General features: G+C 39.8%; 1 protein-coding gene across 2 annotated transcripts in view; it reads right to left on the bottom strand.

Annotated features, from left to right (window-relative positions):
- RAPGEF5 (Rap guanine nucleotide exchange factor 5) overlaps nt 1-25,169 on the bottom strand; it is a 251,137-nt gene that overhangs the window by 203,943 nt on the left and 22,025 nt on the right. The window contains exons 2-3 of one of the 2 annotated variants that reach the window (XM_064380549.1): nt 5,581-5,631; nt 3,527-3,633 (exon numbers count right to left, since the gene is read on the bottom strand). In XM_064380549.1, the coding sequence (XP_064236619.1) occupies nt 3,527-3,633; nt 5,581-5,631 (158 nt within the window). Of the gene's footprint in view, nt 1-3,526; nt 3,634-5,580; nt 5,632-25,169 lie in introns of those variants that run through there. The other variant, XM_012447787.2, reaches the window with a different exon arrangement.

Below are 25,169 nucleotides of genomic sequence, written 5' to 3'. Positions count from 1 at the left end.
GGTTCAGGTGATTCTCCTGACTCAGCCTTCCAGTAGCTGGGATTACAGGCACCTGCCACCACGCTCAGCTAATTTTTGTAGTTTTAGTAGAGCCAGGGTTTCACCATGTTGACCAGGCTGGTCTCGAACTCCTAACCTCAGGTGATCCACCCGCCTTGTCCTCCCAAAGTGCTGGGATTATAGGCATGAGCCACTACATCTGGCCAGATTATTCATTCCTAACAGGCTCTCAGGTGATGCTGGTGACAACAAAGCCCCAATCTCCCAGCTTCCCCTTAGCATTGGGAAGGGCTCACTCTGTTTTGGGGAGGCAAGGCTCTGACTCAATATGCTAGAACACAGTATTGTCATGACAGTATTAATTAACAACTGAGCCCCACTCTCACAGCAAGCTACTGTTTCTGTTGCACATGATCCCTTTCTATTTCCCCCACTGAATTTATCAAGTTATGTTTTAAATCACTTATAAGGATCCACCTACCCCAGGGCAAACATTAGGGGTAAGAGTAAACACTATCATTAACATCACCAAAGCATACAAAATGAGGCGGCGTGGCCTCTGCATTTAACGCCTTGTCCCCATGCCTACAACAATCTGGTCAAAATACCTAAATCTACAGGACTTAGGTGAGAGCAGTGAGAAAGAAAACAGAGATGGTTGGAACAGAGCAATCTAAACACTGACAGCAGTTCCTACCCGCAGTGTATTTCCAGTCTTGTACTCAATCCAGAAACTGCTCCAAATACATGCAGATCTAACTCCAGTTTCGGTATTAGGTAGGAACATTGTGATATGGGAGTGATTCGCTCAAAACCCATATGACTGCTTAACACAACAGGAATTTACGCAATCTCTGGAGCTGAACATTTGATTTCTCTTAGCCTCCTCCTGTCTCTAGTTAGATTTTTAGCAATTAATTCAGAGTAATGCAGCTACTAATCATAAATATAAATCAGGTGATGGTATTTAGTGCCTTATTATGCAAAAGAAATAGAGTCTCAGAAACCAGTGTGATTCTTCCTACAGCACAAAGTGAACAAAAAACATTTCAAAGTTTTGAAAGTGAGTTCTCATGTGGTATATGGGGAATACTTTACCTCAATTTACTACCAGACAAATGAAAATGATTCATCCCTAGGCAATCACATGAGCACTTCATGTTTAAACCCAGAATATTAACCAGTCCTTAGATTATAAAAGAATGCTGGTTCTGGCTGGATCACAGGAAAACACATGCTCTCCCCCATTCTCTTCCCATCAAATCCTAAATCTGTTCTAATTTGGATAGATGGCTCTTTTTCCATGAACCTGATTAACGTGCATCTCCCAATCCCTTTTCAATCTCTATCTATGGAGAAACAATAAAGGGAAAAAAATGAGAATAATGATCGATCTTACACATGGCCTGATGTAAATAAAATGAATCCTGTGAGCTTGCTCATGACTATACTCAAAGACTTATACCTATAAATTTAGTTTTTTAAAAAAGAAGTCAGATGTTTCTAGAGGTGATGCCATTATCTATTTTTTTTTAATTTTTTTTAAATTGCATTTTAGGTTTTGGGGTACATGTGAGGAACATGCAAGATTGTTGCATAGGTACAGACATGGCAGTGTGATTTGCTGCCTTCCTCCCCATCACCTATATCTAGCATTTCTCCCCACGCTATCTCTCCCCAACTCCCCACCCCCCACTGTTCCTCCCCTATTTCCCCCCAACAGACCCCAGTGTGTGATGCTCCCCTTCCTGTGTCCATGTGTTCTCATTGTTCAACACCCGCCTATGAGTGAGAACATGCAGTGTTTGATTTTCTGTTCTTGTGTCAGTTTGCTGAGAATAATGGTTTCAAGGTTCATCCATGTCCCTACAAAGGACACGAACTCATCGTTTTTGATGGCTGCATAATATTCCATGGTGTATATGTGCCACATTTTCCCTATCCAGTCTATCATCAATGGGCATTTGGGTTGGTTCCAGGTCTTTGCTATTGTAAACAGTGCTGCAATGAACATTCATGTGCATGTGTCCTTATAGTAGAAGGATTTATAATCCTTTGGATATATACCCAGTAATGGGATTGCCGGGTCAAATGGAATTTCTATTGAAGTGAGTTTCTACGTGAAGTCGTCCAACCACCACAGTTTACTCCCTGTCCTATTTGGTCTGGGCTCTAACCTTGTGGTTCTCAGACCTTGGGCTATGAACCCCTAATGGGAGGAAAAGGGTGGATCTTGGAGCTTTTTAGAAAGCTCCACAAGTCCACACACACAAAAGCATTGTTTGTAAACAGAATAGGCATGTCTAGCCTGTGGCATAGTTTTCAAAACCTACGTAAATGCTAATGCGATTGATTAAATATGCTTAAAGTGTTAATTCACTGTGGTTCCTCCCCGCACTTCACACTTCGGTCTTTGCTCAATTAATGGCTCAGAAGAACATAGATTCTGTCAAGTCTGTGATGTTAAAAAATGGTTGCAGGAAATGGTTACTGACTGAAAAGAGGCATAAAGGAACTTTCTGAGGTATGAAAATCCATTATATCTGAATAGTGACTAAATGGATAATGATTACACAGGTGTGTAATAAATAAAAGTTCAAGTTGTACACTTAAGATTTGTGCATTTTACTATACCAAAATTATGCCTCAGTACAAAGGAGGTTGTCTTACTCCGACAGTCTGGGAATTACTATCCCAAAAACCCAAGTCATGATAAAATTTTTTCCATCTGCAGCAAACAAAAAAACAGGAATATTATAATGAATTTATCATAAAGCTAAGTTTATTTAACATAAAGGAATATCCTTTATTCTGAGAACTTCCTACTTTTTTAGTGTCATGAATTCTGAGTATTCTTCCTACTCTTGATGGGTATTACATGTCATTTCTTTGAAATAGAATAGTGATAAATGGTAGTGGTTTTTCTTTTTGTTTCCTTTCATAGTTTTGGCATCATTTGGTGTGGCTTAATGTCTTTATCTGGCAAAACAAAATGCTAATAAATTACTTTTGTTTTTTTCTTTAAACAGTTCCATAAAACGAAAACATGTGCATCAAGTTTTCAAAGTGACCATGCCTTGGTCCAACTGTACTTTAAAACTGGCCATTTACCCGCCTGTTTACTCTCATACCTCTGTCAAGGTGGACACCTGCCATCCCTTTCAGAGCCTCAATAAGGTCCCTAAAGAGGGGACCTATATTTATTAAAGTCCCTAATGTAGCACCATTCCCTCACCCCCTGCAATATATCACATTTCAGAGGAAGCAGAGCGGAGACTGTATTAGGAGCTCATCCACACTTGGGGCTGGAAATTCCATACCCGAATCTCAGAACAGGAGTCCAACTGTAAACAAATGCATGACTAAGTTTAATGAAAAGTCACCACCAGTTTCTTCAATAGAACAAACAAACCCTCCTACTACCAATATTGTCCACCTCTCTTTGATCGAAGTTACAATTTTAACACAGTTTTTTTTTTTTTTTCTCACAGAGAATTTCTGACAAGGTGTTAGAAAACTGTGTTACCTGTAAAACCCCTTGAGGTTCACTCTGTCCTTTATCAGGTCAGCTGCTTGAACGATAATAATATTCCTCAATGCTCTTCCTGCACAAGAAGAATTCTCTCCATAAATCTAAATGGAAAAGACAAACAGTCACTGTAAATATAAAACAATAATGTGACAATTTGTGACCTACCAAAACCATACTATATATATAAAATCATAGCCAAGTTTGCAAGGCTGAGACATATTTTAGCCAAGATAGCTATAAAGCCTATAACTATCTTATTTTATTTTAGCTACTGGTCCACTTGCACTATTAAGCTATAACTACTCTCCAGATGCTAACCTGCTTTATTTAACTACAATTATAAATAATTTTCTTTTACACAAAATTTTCAGTGTAAAACATCCACTGGTTTTAAATACAATATTTATACCAATAAAGCAAATTGAAGAATTTATATTATGTATTAAGTCTGCATATTGAGAATGCAAACATACACGGGTCTTGGAAGATGGAAAAATAATTTTCTTCCCTATCTAGTGAACATCTCGAACCATGACACAATCTGACAGCAGGCTGCTTTACTCTTCAGCTTCATTCAGCTGCGGAGTTCATAGTCAATTCCAAGCATCCGGTTTCATCTACTTCATGATTCCATCTATCAGATAAAAATTTCATTTAACTTCTTCTTTTAATCTTCTAATTCCCCTATATGAGTCTCCGATTCTTGGAGGATGAAGAAGGGTAGTTCTTAGATCTAGAGGGGGCTAGGTCCTACTTTATAATACTATCTTCTCTATAACTAGCATCTTCTCCAAAGCACAATGCTGTTTCACAAGCAAAGGAGGCTAAATGAAAATAAGCTGTCTTCATAAGGTTAACGAAAATTAATATATATTGGGGGTACATGCCTACATCGTTTTACTTTTTTCTTGGTAAACTTTTTATGTACCTACTATATATATATATATATATATACACCTCCCAAGCTCAATCGATCCTCCCACCTCAGCCTCTTGAGTAGCTGGAACCACAGGCACAAGCCATCAAGCCCAGCTAATATCTGTATTTTGTATTTTTGGTTTTTTGTAGAAACAGAGCTCCCTATGCTGCTCAGGCTGGTCTTGAACTCTTGGGCTCACACAATCTGCCCACCTTGCCCTCTCAAAGAGCTGGAATTACAGGTGTGAGCAACTGTACCTGGCCGAAATATTTTATAACTTCTCTCAAGGCAAACAAATTGATAATATAATGATTATGACCTGACTGGGAACATCAATCCCATCTTTTTACTTCTTAAATTTTCCTGATATCATCTCCTAAACACAAATTGATAAGGAAGTAAGAAGGGAAGCAAATTATTTTTTAACATGTTAAAACTATTAAAAACAAAAAACAAAGCTTGAACAAGCCAGATGACAGAAAGTATTACCAAGGAAGCAGTGTGAGTCAGCTGACACTTGGCTAGTTCTGACAGTATACAATGGTCATTCACTCAGTCATTCAAAAAGTACATAATGAGCAGCTGTCAAGTGTCAGGTCTCTTCCTGATGCTGGGATATGCTGGTGAAGAAGGTAGAAAAGGTCCCAGCCCTCACAAAGCTCACAGTCTCCTGTTAGCCTAAAAAATGCAACCCTTTGTCAACTGATTCTGTACCGCAACACAATGATAAATAACAAGGAAGTCAATCTCCTTTTACACAAAATTCAGTGTAAAATATATGTTATTTGTAAAATACAGGATTTTTAACAATAGATATGTTTATATTATATCATATTTATATTATATATATGCTCTGCCCCATTAATAATTCATTCATGTAAGAACCTGGAAGATGGGAACATAATTTTTTTCTCTATTTCGTGAATATCATGCATCATGACAACAATCAGAGCGTCTCAAACACTTTTGCTGTGTCATCCTTGGTGGAGAAGGTGATATGAGCACTGCAGCATCCCTGCAAAACTCTGTGTAGTCAGGAGCAAAGGGAACAACTATAATTTGAGAACTGCACATCAGAATTTGTCAACCACTATTATAGAATATCCAGTAAAAGAGAAAAGAATCATACCTGCGAAGGTGTATGTTCAAGGTATGGATTGGATATTCTTCTCGATAGAGTCTATATTAAAACAAAGAAAAAAAATAGTTAGAACCAAATAAATTTTGTATCCTAAAAGGAAAACATAAGCAATAGGGGCAGGGGCAGGCCCCTGTTTAAAAAAAAAAAAAAAAAGAGCTTGAATCTCAAATCATGGTCCCTCCTAAGAGCCTAGTGTCCTTATTTTCACTCAATGTAAATATCTGATCAACATTTGTAATAACAGGACAGGATATTCCACTTGAATGGTTCCCAGCAGAAGTACAATAGAAAGACTGGGATTTTCTTGGATCAGTCACTTTATTCTTGATGTGTTTTGGATTCCATTTCTCCTTTCCTTTTCCTCACTCTAACTCAGGCTTTCATCACTATATATCCCCAACTACTTGCTTCAGCTTCCCAGTGGATTTTCCTGCTCTCTAAGTCACATCCCTTGCAGGCCATCCTTCAAACCTCAACTAAGCAAATCTCCCTAAATCACCCCTTTGACTTACAGAGGGTCCCTATTGCTTATCTGAGTTAATCCATGCCCCCTTGGCTCACCACAGTCTGCTTTAAGAGATTTCCAATATTCTTTCCAACTCCCAACAAGGCTTCTTCAGTTTAGCAAGACCTACTTGTCAGAAGAACCTGCCACTCATAACCCTGCCTTTAGTCACATCAGTCTTCACGTTAAAAGCCCTCCATCTTCCTTGATGCTTCCCAGAATCCCACCAGACTTGAAGTCCAGTTTTGTGCAATAGGCTTCTGCATGAATCTCCTCCTCCTGCTGGGGTGTGTTCCTCTTTAGAGCTCTGTTTTTGCTACTATTCAGGTGCAGGGCCTGGGTGCTCGGCATTGTGGCATTGTTGGCTATTTTTCTGTGTGTGCATTTGCCCCAAGGAATCCATAAGCTCCTTGACGGAGTGCTGGCAGCTTATACTGCTTTGCTTTTATGGCATCTAGCACACAATTGTACATAAAGATGTTTATATTTCTATTCATTTATTTAGTTATTTCTATAACTGCATGAACTTAATAAGTATTTGCTGAATGATTTGAATTGCAGGAGCTAATTTTTCCTGCCTAATGATCCAGGAAACACACCATCACCCACATAGGCTTAAGCACAATAGAGAACTATTATCATTTCCTATTGCAGTATAAAAAAAAGAACAGAAAAACTAACATTTATTGAACTTCCAACCTATATTTAAAAGCTCTTTACATTTCTCTTCTAAGGCTTGCTATCTTTTGAGATCCTATAGCTTTTCAGCCTGCCGCCTCCATGTCATAGAAAAATTTGCTAAATGTACAAAACATACCCTCCAGTCTTCACTTTCCAGCATCTGAACCTTCTACCAAACTTTAGTCTAAAATGAGAATTTCCATTCTGCCCTTTCTCCAGGCCACATGGCCCTCACACTTCTCCTAGTTAAACTAAAATAAAATGAATCAACTCTTTACCCAGAAATGCCAATTGATACCCTGTTAAAGATAAGTAGCTTGATTCAAAGAAAATAAATTTTATAAGGTAGAGAGCCCATTTTTAATTCGAGCCTTCTACTCTTGTCTAAATGTACTCCTAATCAGCCCCACCTAGGCCTCATGTACCCTGAGCCTATGAAATGCAGTCCTTTATTGAAATACTGAACAATTTAAAAGTTTTAAATGCACCAGAGTATATGAAGATGAATCATTACAATTTATTTTTTTCTCTAAACAGGTAGACTTTTAAAATCACTATGGCAGACTAGAAATGACAATGTTTATTACTCATCTAATTGCCTGAATCGGCTCAGAAAAGCAAATAGTTTATATAATCTAGTTAAAAAAAAAAACAAAAACTGGGCAGGGACATTTTCACAGAAGAAAAGCCACTTCCCTTCCTGGCTGCTGCCAACCGGAATCTGGCTGTCTACATAATCGTGTTACACTCACACAATTCCACTTAACAGAAACCTCCCTCATGGATGGCTGGTCTCAAAAAGTAGGTAAGGTGAGTAAATAAAGCAATGGGGTTCTTCTTTACTGAATAGATAGCAGTGTTAGATAAGCTACTGGCCCCCAGCGACTCAACAAGCTCAACATAATAACTGCCTTTTACAGGACACAATTCCCAGACTGGATGTCAGAAACTCCCCTGAAGCCCTCTCTTCACTGGTCCCAGGGGAGCTTTGTTTCATTAACACTCTAGGACAGCGGTTCTCAAACTTGTTAGCTGAGCATGGGGAGCCAGAGAGCTTTGTGGAACTCAGTCAAGCACTGACTCCCTAAACTTAAAACAACTATCGTAACTGTACTTCCGTAGAGAACACTTTATGTTAGTTTTCAGTGCTGAACCAAAATAGCAAGGGCCAAAGGTTTAAGGAAAAAAGAACACGGGGAATATTCCATCCACTACCTCATTTTTAGCAGGTACTGGGAAAGGACTGTTACTTAATTTTATCAGAGGAACACCATGGGCCATCTTAACTGCTGCTGTAAATCACTCAAGATCTGCCCTCCTGGCATTTATCGGCAAGCATACCGCAAAAACAGCCTTGCAAACACCCTCCTCTTTCCATTTTAACATTCTTTCCCTGATACACAATTACTCAGCTGTTTTCATCCTATCTTGGAATCCCTTGGTTTTATTTTTCCTTTCAGCATCCCGGGGGTTCATCTCATCACTCCTGTGGCAACTTACTTCCATTCATTTCATTTTTGAAGCTCTTACTCAGCTGAGCACCAGGCATTGTGGGAAATTCCAGAAACACACACATGGACAAGATACCATCCCTAATTTAGAAAACCGATTTGCCAGAAGGCATAGGATCTAAAGAACCTATTAAGCCCATGAATTCTTTTTCTTCATCCTAATCTCCCTATCAATTTGCTCTGCAATCTTAGATGGCTGGTCAGCAGGGTATCCTCTCTTAAATGGCTTCCACCATAATCTCACCAAATATAATGCCCAAAGTGATGATTCCTTTGTCTTCTATATTTTCAATTTCCTAGAATTACTTAAGTTGGATGCGATGATTCTTTCATGAAAGACATATATATCCCAGAGAGATGAAAATACTAATAACACAAATGAAAACAGATTTTTAAATCAAATGTATTTCTCCTCTTTTCCATTTTAATGAAGCTGGAAAATGGTTCCCTAACTGATTATAGGCAAACTTCATATTTTAAATGTGAATTAGTAAATTGCAATCCTTTAATATTAACAAATGGACTTCTAGAAAAAAAAATGGCCTAATTCAAAAAATAATTGGTTAGCAATCATATGTTACATTTTTTTAAGTCAGGTACATATTAAAATTAAAGTATAATAGTTCATGAAGCTGAGTCTGAAGCAAGCATGGAACTCATTCCAGGGTTGCTAAAAATATCTTGCTAAACAGTGTAATAGATTTAAGGCATATTTTTCATTAGTCCTTAAAAGAGATAGGCACAGTTTTCATCAGCTTTTAAAGGTGATGCCTTAACCCTATCCTTAGACTCAGTTGACGTACTTAGGCTCCTAAGGGGTGACAGAAATAAAGAAAAAAGACTGAATCGCTTCAGTCACTACAGAAGTACCACCTGCCCTTTTACTAACATGAACCAACAAGAACTCCCAAATGTATTGACAATGCAAGAATTAAGTTCATGATACAACTTTCTGCCAACTTCAGCCACTGTCCCTTTTCCTATTCTGGGTGATCAGGCAGAATATGAAGATGGACTAAGTACACTTGAACTTCTTATAAACCCAGGAAGCTCAAAAGCTGCATAACTAGCAGGCACTATGTGAAGGATTATAAAATAAAATAATAAAGGCTATGATCTATTAAGCTGCCCAACAGATTCTTAACACAAGAAGAACTTGCGGGCCCTTCTTAAGCCCCCAAATAAACTTACATCTCAACCAAAGCTTGATCAAGGTTAAAAGGACAGAATCCCAGCCAGATTATAAGCTTAAGAATCACCCAGTTATCAAAGTGGGGATAATGGGTCAGGTGCGGTGGCTCACGTCACTCTATGATAACATGCTGCACGTTATTAAGTAATAGTAACTGAGTTTCTGCTGTGTGACAGAGATTTTTTGGTGTTTTTTTCTTTTTCTTTTTTTTTTGAGACAGGGTTTCACTGTCATCCAAGCTGGAGTGCAGCGGTGCAAGCGCAGCTCCCTGCAGCCTCAAACTTCCAGGTTCAATGGATCCTCCCACCCCAGCCTCCAGAGTAGGTAAGGCTACAGGCATATACCACCATGTCCAGCTCATTTTTGTATTTTTTGTAGAGACAGGGTTTTGCCCTATTGCCAGGGGTCTCAAACCCCTGGGCTCAAGCAAACTGCTCACCTCAGCCTCCCAAGGTGCTGGGATTACAGGTGTGAGCTAAAGCACTCAGACTATACTAAATATTTTGCATGCATCACATTACTTAATATTTGAAAACCTACGAGTTAGGTACTATAATTAATGCTATTTTGCAGATGAAAAAATTAAAGAGGTTAAGAAGTCTGCCCAAGTTTGCAACCTAGCTGCAGTTATTGTCCCATGCATGTCTCTTAACATAGAATTTGATAATTTAAAAGTTATGTGGGCCAGATGTGGTAGCTCATGCCTATAATTCCAGCACTTTGGGAGGCCGAGGCAGGTGGATCATGAGGTCAAGAGATCAAGACCATCCTGGTCAACACGGTGAAACCCCGTCTCTATTAAAAATACAAAAAATTAGCTGGGCATGGTGGCACATGCCTGTAATCCCAGCTACTCAGGAGGCTGAGGTAGGAGAATTGCCTGAACCCAGGAGGAGGAGGTTGCGGTGAGCCGAGATCGCGCCATTGCACTCCAGCCTGGGTAACAAGAGCGAAACTCCGTCTCAAAAAAAAAAAAAAAAAAAAAAAATTAGCTGGGCATGGTGGTAGGTGCCTGTAATCCCAGCTACTCGGGAGGCTAAGACAGGAGAAGTGCTTGAACCTGGGAGGTGGGGGTTGCAGTGAGCCAACATCACGCCGCTGAACTCCAGCCTGGGTGACAAAGCAAGACTCTGTCTTTAAAAAATTAAAAAGTAATGTGACAAATAAGTGAATCTAACTTCAGTAAGAAGTCACAAATAGTATCTGCTAGACCCAGTGGTTCTCAACTCTGGATGTAAACAGAACCATCTGGTAAGCTGAAGAAAAACAAATAAAATGGGTACTAAGGACCCACCCCAAACATACTGAATTAGAATCTCTAGGAGGAGGACCTGAGCAGGCTTTTCTCAAATTTTTCTTGTGGTTCTAAGGTGCAGCCAGGTTTCAGGAGAACTAAAAATAAGTCACTGGGAATGGCACATTGAACCTGTCCTCATCCACTTCAGCTGTGGGGCTTGGAGCACTGCTCAGACATCACCTCCTTCACATGGCTTGCTGAATGAAGGAGAGGTACTGTCATTTACCAACAGCATGGGGATCTGTGTCTGCACCTCCAAGTGGCCTGTGTAGAACAAAAATCCACTGTTTCAGCAAATCCCATCCTGCACCTGCTCATGTGGTATGTATTTTCCACACAACCCATCCTAGACATAGCCCTAAGCTAAAGTATCTCCATGTCTGCACAGTAGGCTAGAATCTACCTACCTTTGGAAAGGGTCAGGAACTCCCTTGAAGCCCTCTCTTCACTGGTCCCAGGGGAGCTTTGTTTCATTAACACTCTAGGACAGCGGTTCTCAAACTTGTTAGCTGAGCATGGGGAGCCAGAGGGCTCTGTGGAACTCAGTCAAGCACTGACTCCCTAAACTGAAAACAACTATCATTAACTGTACTTCCACACACTTTATCTTAGTTTTCAGTACTGAACCAAAATAGCAAGGGCCAAAGGTTTAAGTAAAAAAGAACCCTCTTAATGGCATGCACGGCATAAAACTTAATTTTGACTTCCCATTATTAAGGAGCTCTATTCCAGCAGAAACATGTTTCCGGACTTAAAAGCTAAGTAGAAAATGAAAGTGGGTTCAAGGAATACTTATAAACATTTCGTAAACATTTCACTGCTAGGGAGATAAATCAGCAAGAACCCTAGGGAAAATATACACAACAGATAAAACAGAAACAAACTCCAAAGCTTCATCAATCTGATTTTATTCAGTTCTTGGGACAAATTTTTTTGGGCTGTATTTACAAACAAAAGAATAGTTTTGCCTACCAAAATGGACTTCCCTGGTTAATGCAATCACAGAAAAACCTTTAAAATTTGGGAATTAAGTAACTAAAGATTTAGGAAAAGTGGTTCAGTTAGCCTGCTTACTTATCTCCACTGGTCACTGAATTCCCTACTCTTACTCAAGAACTCATCCAGTCATACCTGGACTCCAAGACTGACCCTCCCCATAGAAGCCAAGGTGAAGAAGCTCCCATTGACCAAATCTGAGATGATTTAAGCAGCAAAATAAAGAATAAAATTATTGAATTATAATTCATAAAATGAATAACCACAAGTCCGTACTGATACAAGTAATTGATAAATAAATGAATGAGGATCAGGAAGAAAGGACAGCCTTTCCTTATGGGATTATTTTAATTACTAAATGCAATAAAAAGAAGAAAACAGAAAACCAGCGTTAGGCAAACACCATAGTAATAAATGTTGCAGGCAAGAATCATCAATAGATGCTAACATTAGTGGACAAAAGTACGAGACACAGGATATTTGCATGAGTATCAAAGTCTCTCCCGCAGAAATACTTAGTAAGTACAGAGGAAAAAAATAAGAACTTTACAGTGGAGCTTAGCTCACACCACTTTAAACAAATGATAAAAATTATCGCCTATCATAAGACATGTTGACATCATCTGCCTCATATGATGAACTGAGAAAGGTGCTTTTGTGGTATTTTTGTCAAATGCATACCTGAACATAATGACGAAATATCAAACAACATTAAATTGAGAGACATTTCTCAAAATAACTGGCCTGTACTTTGCTAAAATTGTCAAGGTTAACAGAGACCACTAAGAACTGAGGAGCTATCCCAGATGGGAGGAGACCAAAAGAGCCAGACGATTAAATGCATTGTGTGATCCTGGACTAGAATACGGACCTTAGCAGGACACCTGGCAAATGTGAATGACGTCTGCATTTTAGTTAATCGTGTGGATCAGAGCTGGTTTTGACAACTGTGCTGGTGGTCATGCAGAATTGTTAACATTTGGAGAAGCTGAGTGATGCTTGTAAGTGAACTCCCTTTGTACTAGTTTTGCAACTTTTAAGTCTAAAATTACTTCAAAATAAAAAGATTCTTTAAAAAAAGAATAATGACCTTCTTCCTCCTCACAAATGTAGTCTCAAAGATTATTCAAATATTATCTCAAAATGCAGCAATTATTTCTTTGCTAAAAGCTGCATCGCCCCTACATAACCTTCTCAGGCTGCACAACAGAATGACTCTAATAGCTTTCCTGCCCACTCAGGTCTCTAGCATCTTCACACACAAATTCATCTCCCAAAAACACCTACTTACTTGTCACCTTATTTTTAATACAACACATATATATTTTAAAGTTTACTCTCCCTGAGTGCTCACAGTATTCCAAGTCTTTAACCTGTTGGTCCACACCTTCCTTACCTGTCTACAGAGTTCCTGCTTCACTTCTCTACAGACACTCTGGTTCAGCCAGGCAGGTGGTCTCATTTTTACGAGACAAACCATGTGCATTCTCCCTCCGTGCCTGAGCCCTTGCCATGATCTCTGCTCTGTGAACTTTTCTATATTTCTACATTCTGCCCTATAGTCAATCCACACAAATGCTGCATGAAGCCCAACCAACCCCTGAGCCTCCCATGATTAATCTCTTTCCCCAAACATTCTAGCACTTTCCATATCTGCCACTGAAATACAGTGCTCTTGGCCCCATTTGCAGGTATATGCCATCTCTTCTCAACCAACCTAACTCCCCGAGTGAGTCATGCCCTCTATAGACCTAGGACCATCAATGTGGAAGAGGAGCTAACCAGCCAGTAGTGATTTATTTCCAATATCTCACTGTCTGATAACTGCCAAGTAGTAAAGCATGATATTACCACCTCCAAACCTATGAAACCCATAGCCACCACCACCCCACTCCAATCCCCACCTATCCTTTTCCTCGTTTCCATCCCTGCCTTAAGTGGTCATCCATAGAGAGTGCAGAGTGTGCACAGGGTACACACAGAGCAAGCTGAGTATACAGACAGGGAGTAGACACAACTCTATAAAGTGTGTGTGTGTCTGTGTGTAATCTTTTTAAGACAGGATCTCACTCTGTCTCCCAGGCTGGAGTGCAGTGGCACAATCATGGCTCACTGCAGCCTTTATCTCCTAGACTCAAGCAATCCTTCCACCTCAGCCCCCTGGGTAGCTGGGACTACAGGTGCACACCACCATGCCTGGCTAGTTTTTGATTTTTAGTACAGACAGGGTCTCGCTATGTGGCCCAGGCTAGTCTCCAACTCCTGAGATCAAGCAATCCTTGCACCACAGGTTTCCAAAGTACTGGGATTATATGAGTCACTGCACCTGACTCAATTTTATATACTGAATGACTTATAAGCTTGTTTGAAAACTTAATGATCCACTTCAATACCAATTATTCCTTTGTAGTGAAAAATAAGAAAGTTGTTTGTATGGGGTCGTCAACAGGAAAAATGGTCTTTTTGCTTCCCACATTACTCACAAGTCAGAAATGAGTGAAACAAACAAACCTTGAAGTAGCCAACTTTCTTCCCTTCTTTGGCATCTGGAAATAAATCACTGTCCTAAATGTGTCTTTTCAATTTGTACATAAATTTTTAAAAGCTGCAGAACAATAAAGGTGATAGTGTACAGTCTTCTGATGAAAGGAAGAATTCAGGATACTTGTTCCACTTTTTATTTTTCAATTACTCAACTAGGATATACAAAGAGCTTCAGAAATGTAGCAGCAGAATGGACCTCCGGGGGTCACCAGGCCTTCCTCTAAACTATGTGAGACAGTGGGGACGGAGATGAGGAGTCCACGGATGAAACCCTGTTGTCACCTGTTTTCATAAATAAAGTTTTATTGGAACACTGTGTGTTTACCTATCAACTCTGGCTGCTTTCCTGCTACAACAGCAGAGTTACATAGTGGCCAGCAGAACAAAAAGTATTCACTATCTGGACCTTTACAGAAAAGGTTGGCCAATCCTGGTCTGGATTATCAAACTTTACAGAACAGGAAGAGCTATACAAGCTCCCAAGCAATATATTCTAGTGCTTAACCAGTTATTGGTAAGAGCTCTTAATTTTGAATCAAAACTATCTCTCATTACAATTTAAGACTATTTCCTCCAAAACTATTTAAGGCACAATTCCATCTCTACTTGGGTTACATGAAAGCAAGAAATGGTAGCTAAAAGTTACTTTGACCTAAGATTAAAACAAAACGTAGAAGTACTAGTTAAAGGGTACAAAGTTCCAATTATATAAGATGAGTAAGTCCCAGTGATACACTATACAGCAAAGCACCTATGGTTAACAACACTGTATTGCATACTTAAAAAGTTTGCTGAGAGAGTACATCTTATGTTAAGTGTTCTTACCACAAAAAAACAATAATAAAGAGGATGGGAGGAAACTTTTGCAGGTAATGGATAGGTTCGTGGCAAAGTTTCACAGGTGTATACTTATTTCCAAACTCAAGTTGTACACAATCATACCTCAACAAAGTGGTTAAAAAAGCAAATGAAAAAGGAGCAATTAGTTTCACTAACTCCTTTTAAATTGGGAATTTTCAATCTATAAATATCTAGACAAGGCTTGACTACAGAAAACTGATGCTAAAGGCCAAATATACAAAAGTACTAGTAAATCCATGAGTATAAAGTATTGTTTCAAATATCTGAATATTGCACATAATACTCTCTCCTCCTAGAATGCTGTTCTCTTCATGTTTAAATTTTCACAGATTGTAAAAATGTATTCATATGCTCAAATCTCCTGTTAGAACTTACGTGCTTCTAAAGCATTTTAGATTCCAGATTCTTATTTACATTTGAATTTCCCCTGATTCATTACAAGAATCTTAAAGATAGGGTCTATATTGTTCTCGTACTTATAAATGTCCACAGTGTCCAACATGATGCATTCTGTATAGCTAATTTTCATTAAATGTTTATAAACGAAAAAAAAAGTCTAGCTCTTTTAATACCTTCCTTAATGCTCTTCACCTTCCAGAGTTTCCAGTTCCTTCCTCTTCCTCTACACATTGCACCCTCTCCTCCCGGGAGGCAGTCTTGGGTCACTAGTAAGAGTTCTCGGCCAGGCACAGTGGCTCACGCCTGTATCCCAGCACGTTGGGAGGCCGAGGCGGGCAGATCATGAGGTCAAGAGATCGAGACCATCCCGATCAACATCGTGAAACCCCGTCTCTACTAAAAAATACAAAAATTAGCCAGGGGTGGTGGTGCATGCTTGTAGTCCCAGCTACGCAGGAGGCTGAGGCAGAAGAATCACTTGAACCGGGAGGCAGAGGTTGCAGTGAGCTGAGATTGCGCCACTGCACTCCAGCCTGGTGTCAGAGCCAGGCTCCGTTTCAAAAAAAAAAAAGAGTGGAGTTCTCTGGGGTCACCTTGCTTAGAGTCAAAGCTCATCAGTACCATTTAAAAGTTGTGTCCTTGGACAAATTATTTAACTTCTTTGTGCCTCTGTTTCTCCTTTAAATGAAATAAAATCTTTTAAAATTGTTGTAAAGAATAAATGACTTAAAATTGTGATTCCCAAACTTCAGCATGCATCAGACATCAGAGACACCTGGAGGGCTGATTTAAAAGATTGCCGAGCTCCAACCCGTGGATTTTGGTTCAGTTGGTTTGGGGTGAAGCCTCAGAGTCTGCATTTCTAGCAAGTTTCCAAAGGATCCTGATGCTGCCTGTCTCAAGCCTACATTTTGAGAACTACTAATGTAAAATTATATAAAGAGCTTAGAACAGAGCCTGCTATATAACAAGTGCTTGGAGAATGTTAGCTATTGTTATTGTTGAGCACTCAGGAAATTTCAGTATTATTATGTCCATGAACGTGGTTCTCCCCTACCAGACTGTAAGCTTCTCAAGGGACAGGATTACATCTTTTTCACCCACATCCCTAGAACATGGCAGAGTGCCTGTCACAAAGCAAGGCCAGTGGGACCCTAATAGAATTCTCTGCATACCAAGAGAGAATCCTCTTACCCAAGGTTCCTCCTGGTCCGAAGGGAAAATAGGATGTGTGAGAAAGAAAATTCTCCTCCTGGCAACATTCCCAGGCATTTCCCAACAAGCATCTTTTGGACATGGGCTATTTCATTCACCGGCTTGACTCAAGGGGGTTAGGTCCCATTTCCCCTACCTAGGAGTCTACAATTGCTAACCTGGAACTATTCAACTGCTATTAGTTTCCTGGGACCAGAGTCCTTTCCCAAATAGGTACAGAATTTCTATGGGCTTCTGTCTGTGTAACAATCTGCCATCACCACTGTTTATAACCCTAAGTCCAGTCAATTTTTATATAAACCAACATTTTACCTAGACAGTGGCAAGTGGAAATCCTGTAATTGACACTAAACCTAATTCCTGGTTATGACCACATATTTTCCTTAGCATTCTCAAATATTTTAGTTAATAACTCATTTTGGAATTTGAGAGGATCGAAATTAACCTTAGGAATCTAAAATTGCACACAGACAACTTATAAAATTCATGACACTTGCACTTCCAGGGTTATTACACAGACCTTCTATAGTCTTGCAAATAATCCTAACAGCAGTGCTATAATTCCACGTGCAGACTTTCAATATCAAGGTCATTTTTCTAGCTCCCCTGAGGTCATTTAGAATACTTAGCGACTCTATCTCTGCCTATCTTTTGCAATTCCAGTTAAAAAAATTACCCTCTTGACAGAGATAAGAATAGTGTGGCTCATTTGTTAATGCCTTGCCATTTGCCATAAGGTCTGTGCCTTCCTTCTTTTTTGCACTGATTACAGATAAAATTGTTAGCTTTGTCATCCTTCACTTATTTCACAATCCCTCAGTTAGCTGGCACTTGAGTCTTACAGGCTGGTGAAACTCTGTAGATTCTGGGTCACATGTCAGTCCTTCCTCTTGCATGCCAGTCTTCTTAAAATCTCAGGTCCATCAAAAGCTCACTTGATAACCACAGTGACTTGTTTCACTTCCTTCTACTTTTCTAATGCATTTCAACAATGTTACTACAGAATCAGAATTTCATTCACATCATGTGCTATATTACCTTTTAATATTTCTAGCTACAGTACCCTATCACTTCTCTTAATTTGTTGAAATCAGATTCCACAAAGTGCAGGGTTCAGAACAGGGTCACTTTCTCCCATGCTTCCCGCTGTCTAATGGGAAGAGGCTAATCAGTATCGGGCTGCTTTGATGCTGACGAGTTTGTTGCCCTAACTATATCCTTATACTTCCCAACTCTTTGATGCTGGTTTAGGTTTTCTTCTGCCACCTTCTCTCTAGCCAACTAAGTTATTTCTTCTAACCTGTGTAGACAGCCTTTATTTTCTCTAGTAAGTCTTCATAATCTTTCCTCAGATTGTTTCTCTCCTTCCCACAACTTTTTGCTCTGGCACAAAGACCCACTACAGTCCCAGCAAACAGAACCAGTGATCCCTTCAGCCAGAGGAGAAATACGGCACACACATTCAGGTCACCAGAAGTGCGTTCAGATGTTCTGGAATTCAAGGGGATCTCTAGTTCTCTGGCTTCCCCTGGAAATTCCCCTTACTTGTTAGCAGGCATCAGCCACTTTCAATCTGTTCTCCCTGCTAATTAGGAAGCTCCCATAGAGTCTCCTGGAATGCTACTAAAACCACCTGGCAAATACTAACTTCCTCAGGCCTATCTCAGCTAATCTCTAGATAGCAGTAATCAACAGTCATCTACAGACTTCCTCCAAGTGTGGTCTGTGGACCAGCAGCATCTGCACTTCTGGGAAATGCAGATTCTGAGGCCCCACCCCAGCCAGACCTACTCCATCAGACGATGAAGCTTAACAAGATCCCCAGGTGATTGATATCACAGTACAATTTGAGAAGCGTTGATTTATACCTCCTAGATATTAAATCCTGCTCCTGCTGCAATGTTTCTAAATGAAAAAAGCCCCTCAAGATCAACAAAGGTCCCCCAGGAAGAGATTATGTGGCCAAAATAAATTTTGAAGATGTTGCTTACTCTAATCTCCCTCTTTGAAGATAAAAAAAATGCACATTAGCACATTAAAGGTGTTGAAGAATTCCAACAATACATAAACCTGGTTAATCCAACATTTCTCAAACATCTGACCAAGGAATTTGTAAGATACATACCCACGTACATACATCTATTAATCTAAACATCTGTTACCAACTCAAAGCACATTTATTGGTGTTAACAGAAACCAGTAAATTAAAAAGCTAACACATCGTGTAAATACCTCCACTTGACAAGTGCAAAACATTGCGTCCACAGTCCTCTACTGGCCTCCTACCAATGACTTGTCAGATGTGGTGTTGCCTCTTACTTTCTCGGTGGGGGAGGTCAAGCAGACACAAGCCCTGGTCCCAAAAGCAGGACGCTGTACAGTCAAGATGAACAACAGGGCAAACAGGCCAACACCAGAGTCACCTGATCTTCAGACGGAAGCAACCTGATTGCCTCAAACTTACTGGATCTATTTTGCATCCTCTCTAACTTTTTCACTATATAGGGGGAAAGTCATATTCAGATTCCAATTTACATGTATTGTGCTACGTAATCTCCAAGAGTGACTTAAGGTTGAGTTTACCTCTCCTCTTTAAGCATAATTACTATAAGAGGTACTTCATAAGGGGCTCTATTTTTACAATGCTCTCAATTTTTAATTTTAATCAAACTTCATTTTAAACACCAACAACTGCACTCTTTCTGCTTTCTATCTGCATGAAATTAGGTAGCAAACTTAATTTCTTCTCTTTTATTCAGCACAGCTAGAGTAAATCACAACCCTAAGTTTTTCAAAGAGGCCCCTTTTAAAAGTGTGTTTACACTGATTGATAATCTGTTTCTAGATGAAAGACCTAAAGTTAATAAAGTGTCCTCCATTCCCAAAGTAGATAACTAGGGAATCAGTCAACAAAATATGTGTGAATTACAGAGGCAGGCACTTGTTGCTAGGGTATGTTTACTACTTAAAAGGATTCCCCTCACTCTGGTTCCTCCTTCCTTACCACAGCCTAGTCCAGGTACATAATGAAATATTACGCAGCCATTACAAATGTTTTCAAGAGCTTTAACACATGGAAATATCTTGGTGAAAAGAGAAAAATAAAAATAAGTAAAGGAGACAGAGTAAGATCAACAATACTTTAAAAACAAACAAAATGGAATACGCCAAAATGTTAACAGAACGGGCCCTGTGTCATAGCTAGATTGTTGTTTTTCCTTCTTCCCAAACTTTCACATTTTTGATGTTGGATAATGTGAGGCCTCCTCACATTATCAGCTTCCAACCCATGCTGAGGTCCTAAGGGAGTGGGTGGCTGAGTGGCAGACAGGTGAAAGAACACTCGGGCGGGAAGCGGGGCATAGGCAGGTGAAAGATAGTTTTATTCAGCAGCTGTCTTATACTGCCTGACTCTGCTACCTGCTCCCGCCGCTCCCACACACAGCTGCTTGGCGGGCTCTCCCTTTATGGTCAGCAGCTTAACTCTCCCTCTGAGCACAAGGAAGAAGAGCTGTGTCCTGGCTCCCCTCTGTCTGTCTACAAGACAGCTATAAAACAACATATAAAAAAGCTATGAAACAAGATAACATTTCCACTCTCACAGCCCTGTCACTGCCAACCCTATAAAGGAAAGGCAAAGTTCAAAGATAAACAGGGTGACTCTTGATACATAAAGGATTAAGAACAAGTCTACAGACAAGGAAATCCACACTAAGTTAGCGCTCATGTAAGTGTAGTTATGGATGGGGGAAGAGCTAAACCTCTAGGTAAAGAGCTGAGAAGACTGGACGAGGCTGAGTTCTACTGGAAAGGATGTTGGCACTAATGCTCCCTTTCTGCTCAGGGAAGTCCATTTGGCTTTCTGCCCACCGTGAAGAGATGTGAGCAAAGAGGAGACCATGGAGAGGTAAGGGAAGGAGCCCTCTGCAAGTGTAAAGGCAGAAGGCAGTGACAGCCTATAGTGGGGAAATTTCAAACAGCAAAGCAGGAAGGGAAGAGGCAGCCCTTCCATTTCTAAATGGCCCTTTGTAGGTAAAGGATACAAACTAGGCTCTGCCCACATTCCTGTTCTAAAAACATCATTGCTCGGATATTTTGTAGCCCATTTGCTAAAGTGCTTAGGGCCACTTTCTCTTACCACTAACCTTTGAATAATCAAATCTAACAACATCTGAAGAAAACAATTCAGAAAGTACTGCAAAGTCAAATACCAATAACTCTCGGGTCCCTCACGTTTAGGTTACTTACGTCTCTACACAACCAGGTTCTATGTCAGCTTCAGAAGGAGGTGTGTGACATATGCAATGGATTACAAGACAACATCTACATTTAATACATGATCTGAAGGCACATGGTCAATGTCGTTTTTAGTAAAATCCAAACTCCCTTTCTCTGTCCCAGAGTGCAGGTATTGCCTTAGCTACTCACTCTAGGGTATGTAAACTGCACATCAATTTTTAAATTAAAATGATCCTCCTCACATATAGGATACTAGGTTCATTAGAGCTCCATAAACAAGAATTTCAGCTTTGATCTCTGCCCTGTGGCCCTCCACTGTCCACAACATTCCTTCATGAGTCCTGAGTGCCAACTCTCCAGTTTGACACCAGAGAATGCCAGTACTCAGGCTTCAGCATGCAGAGAGGGACACAGTTAGCAACCCATGGGAGGAAAAGGGGTTTTAAAGAACCCTGAAATAAATATTCAATTAAATGCTTTTCCACACAGATCTTTCACTGAGGGTAAGATGAAATCACCAACATAGTTGCTTTTAAAGCAGTTCCTAAGCTAGACTGAAACTATTTTAAAACTTGTAGATGAAACAGAAAATAGAATGATTGAATTCTTTTTCTTTTTTCTAAAATATGCCCATCTCCAAGGTGTAAGGCCCACAGAAGCTTGATCTTTCTATACCCTCTTAAGTTTGATATTATGTGTGTCCTTAAAATAAAAGGTCAACATCCCTTTAAAAAGTTACAGGAAGTACCGAGCTGACCAAGAACATTCAAGAAAGAAGTACATTCAGAACAGGGACAGCAGTGTGCAGGCAACCAAGGATTTCCTTCTATTTCTACTACATAATTCAAAAATCATGACTTAGAGGAAACTTGTTGAAAGTAATGGAAAAACTTAGAACATTCAAATATTGTTAAAATTCTAGGGTAAAAGCATTATATACTTCCAACTTGAAAACCACATATGATTCTGGAGATTGGTTGCATAACATGAATGTACTTAACACTATTTAACTGTACAATGAAAAATGGTTAAGATGGAAAATTTTATGCTATGTGTATTTTACGGTAATTAAAAGCAAAAAAAATTATATTTGACAGATTCTGAAATTATAAATTTACTTGCAAATGATAATCTCCAAAGCTAACTAAACATAAAATTAAAGCCTCCTGGTTGAAGGCTCTTTGCCAGAGCACTGTAACTTTGCCTGTAAGTTGCTCGGCCTCCATGCCCTGGGGAGATTTAATGCCCTGTCAAACCTTCTTCATTTCAGTGAGGTTTTCAATGGCGACCTTAGAAAGGTAATCACGAGCAAATGAAGCTCCAGGAGTTAATTAGCGCTATTGTATCCCCATGTTTTACTTAAAAGCAGTAAAAACGTCATCAAATAAATGAAGCCTTAAATACAAAGGTAAAATGAGGAGTGTTCCACCTACACAGAACAGGATGTTCCTCTTTCCATGAAAAGCACTTTCTCCCTCCACTCTCACCCACATTTCTGTAGTAAAGATTCCATCCTAACAAAAGGTTTTCAACAACTGGTTCCCATTCTTATTATGGACAAGATTTAACACACACAGGAAACTAGTTTTTGAAAGGTTTTCAGTTATAAATTAATCCCATGAGTCATAGCAGGCAATTTATTTCACACAGTCCTCACCTAAGTCCTATGTATCTCAAGCTGGACAGCAAACGCTTCTCACAGTCGCAGTCCTATTAACCATCAGGTGGCACATTAAATCTTTAGCCACCTTCTCTCCGGCTTTCTCACGCCCTTCTATGCCTGAGGGAGCAACCCACTACAAGGTGCACAGACACACAATTGGAAGAACCTGTGGCTATTTTCATAAATCACTGGCTTTCAAACTTGTTTTTTACTGCAACCCACTGTAAAGAGTATAATTTATATGGTTATCCAGGTCACAGAAACATATGTGTGTAGGCACGTGGCTGAAATCAAATGCTTTTAATCATCCTCTTCTTACTCTGCCTGCCAAGTGAGATCAACTCTGAGCTCATTATGTGACATAAATATATATTCACATTAAATGCTAACATTTCCCTATAGTGATTCTATAATTCTCATGTGAAACTGTCATGAAAAGAACACTTTTTAAAAGTTACTTTGAGCCTTCAAATATTCAGTAGATAAACATTTAAGTATTTACATATTTAAAATCATGTTGAACTGCATTACTATATACTTATAGTGAGGGAGAAGGTGAGAGAGAGAGAAAGAGAAAGAGAGGGCAACACTAACCAACCTTGGAACCCAAACAGCATATTCAATGCATCGGATATACTTAGAAATTAAGGTTTTTTTAAGTAAAGCTTCCCTATAAACAGACTTTGATGTGGGTTTGCCAGAATAACCAACACTCAACAATATTCCCCAATTCCCATTTTTAGACTGCATTCTAGCCTGGGCAATAAAGTAATACTCCCAACACTCAACAATCTTCCCCAATTCCCATTTTTAGACTGCATTCTAGCCAGGGCAATAAAGCAATACTCCCGTTCTCTCTTCCTCTTTCTCTTCCTTTTTCTTCCTCTTCTTCATTCTTTTTCTTTCTTTCTTTCTTTTTTTGAAAAAAAACAAAAAACAAAAAAAAAAAACCAAAAAATACAATCTTCCCTTAAGGGAAAGATTATTTCAACAAAACAATGAACAGCTGTAGTTTTCTTTGAACCAAATTTGAAGAATGAAAAGAGTATCCATTACAGGAATCTCCCATCCTTTTTTATTTCTAAATATTAATGCTGCAATTTTTAAAAAGAGAGGGGCCTCTAAAAACCTTAATAGGGGTAGGATGGTGTAAGGTTTATGGATGTGCTTTGGTCAAGGAATAGGCCGAGGCTGACATCCAGGCCTGCATGCCTGGGTGGGATTGGTGCGCAGGCACACACCTCCACTTCTTATATAACCTGTTTGTGTAAGCTCATATTTGACTTGCAGCCACTATAACTGCCCTGCTGGCACTCTACAGGCACTGTTGTGCCGGCACCCAGAGAACAAGAGAGAGTACCAGAGCTGTCTGTCTTGCAGACGGACAGAGGGGAGCCAGGACATGGCACGACTTGACATGGCTCATGCTCGTGCCCAGAGAAAGAGTTAGGCTGCTGACCCCGAAGGCAAAGGAGAGCTGGTCACGCAGGTGTGCAGGGGAGCTGCTGGCTCAAGCAGTCGAGACAGAGCGGACAGTGTACGAGAGCTGCTACTGAGAGAGCTGTAATAAAACTACATTTCACCTGCCTACGGTAAGCCCGGTGTTCTTTCCGCTATCGCCCATCCACCACTCCCCGCGGACCTCAGCATGGGCCCGAACCTGACCCTAAGCGTGACGTCTGGCTCAGTCGTAAACCTGACAGATGGTTTGTCTACTACAAGAGTTTCCATTTTGGCTTTTTCTCACTTAAAGAAACAACAGAAGGAAAGAGAAAGAGGAATGTTAAAAATGATCATGAAAACATAGTATTAAAAAGCACACACACAAGTTTGGAGAAAAGAAAATGAATACCCTATTCCTAAGGGCAGAAATGTAAAACTAAAGCCCAAAATGTAGACCATGAGGTCTTCTGTACCCTCTGTTGTTAATCAAGTTCCAGAACCAGTGTTTCTGAGGGAACCATGAAGAACTGAAACAAAGTCCTTGAACAGAGATTGGCAATTTCTGATCAGGGAAAAGCTAAGGCAAGCCAAGAAGAGATTGTGGCATAGAAGGAACATCTGCATCCTGGACAGCAACCTGGCATTTATTTAGCAGCACTGCCAACATACATATATATATATATAGAAGATCACTTAGCAATATGTATTTGCCAACCATTGATGTTCTGCTTATTTTCCAGTCACTATTCTAAGCGCTTTTTATAAATATTAATACATTTACTATTCATAACTATCTTTGGAAGTACAAAGAGGTTAAGTCACTTGCCCACAGTCATTCAGCTGGTGAGGGTCAGGGAAACCCTGGCTAGATGGGTGCAGCTTTTATATTTGTAATCTCTACGTTCTTCCTCTCCTTCTCTGGAGAATGCCCTTGGTCCCTGCCCCATTTGAAGCCTACCTTTTCAACCTTCCAACAATTCTGCAAGCCAACCTGCATCTCAACATCCTTCCAGTAATTTCAGAGTTGGTTT

This window comes from Aotus nancymaae, unplaced genomic scaffold (assembly GCF_030222135.1).
Source record: "Aotus nancymaae isolate 86718 unplaced genomic scaffold, 86718_ANA_hifiasm-v0.15.2.pri h1tg000025l, whole genome shotgun sequence".
Classification (NCBI taxonomy): Eukaryota; Metazoa; Chordata; class Mammalia; order Primates; family Aotidae; genus Aotus; species Aotus nancymaae.
Note: the sequence above shows the minus strand (reverse complement) of the source record. Positions and strands in the feature narration are given on the sequence as shown.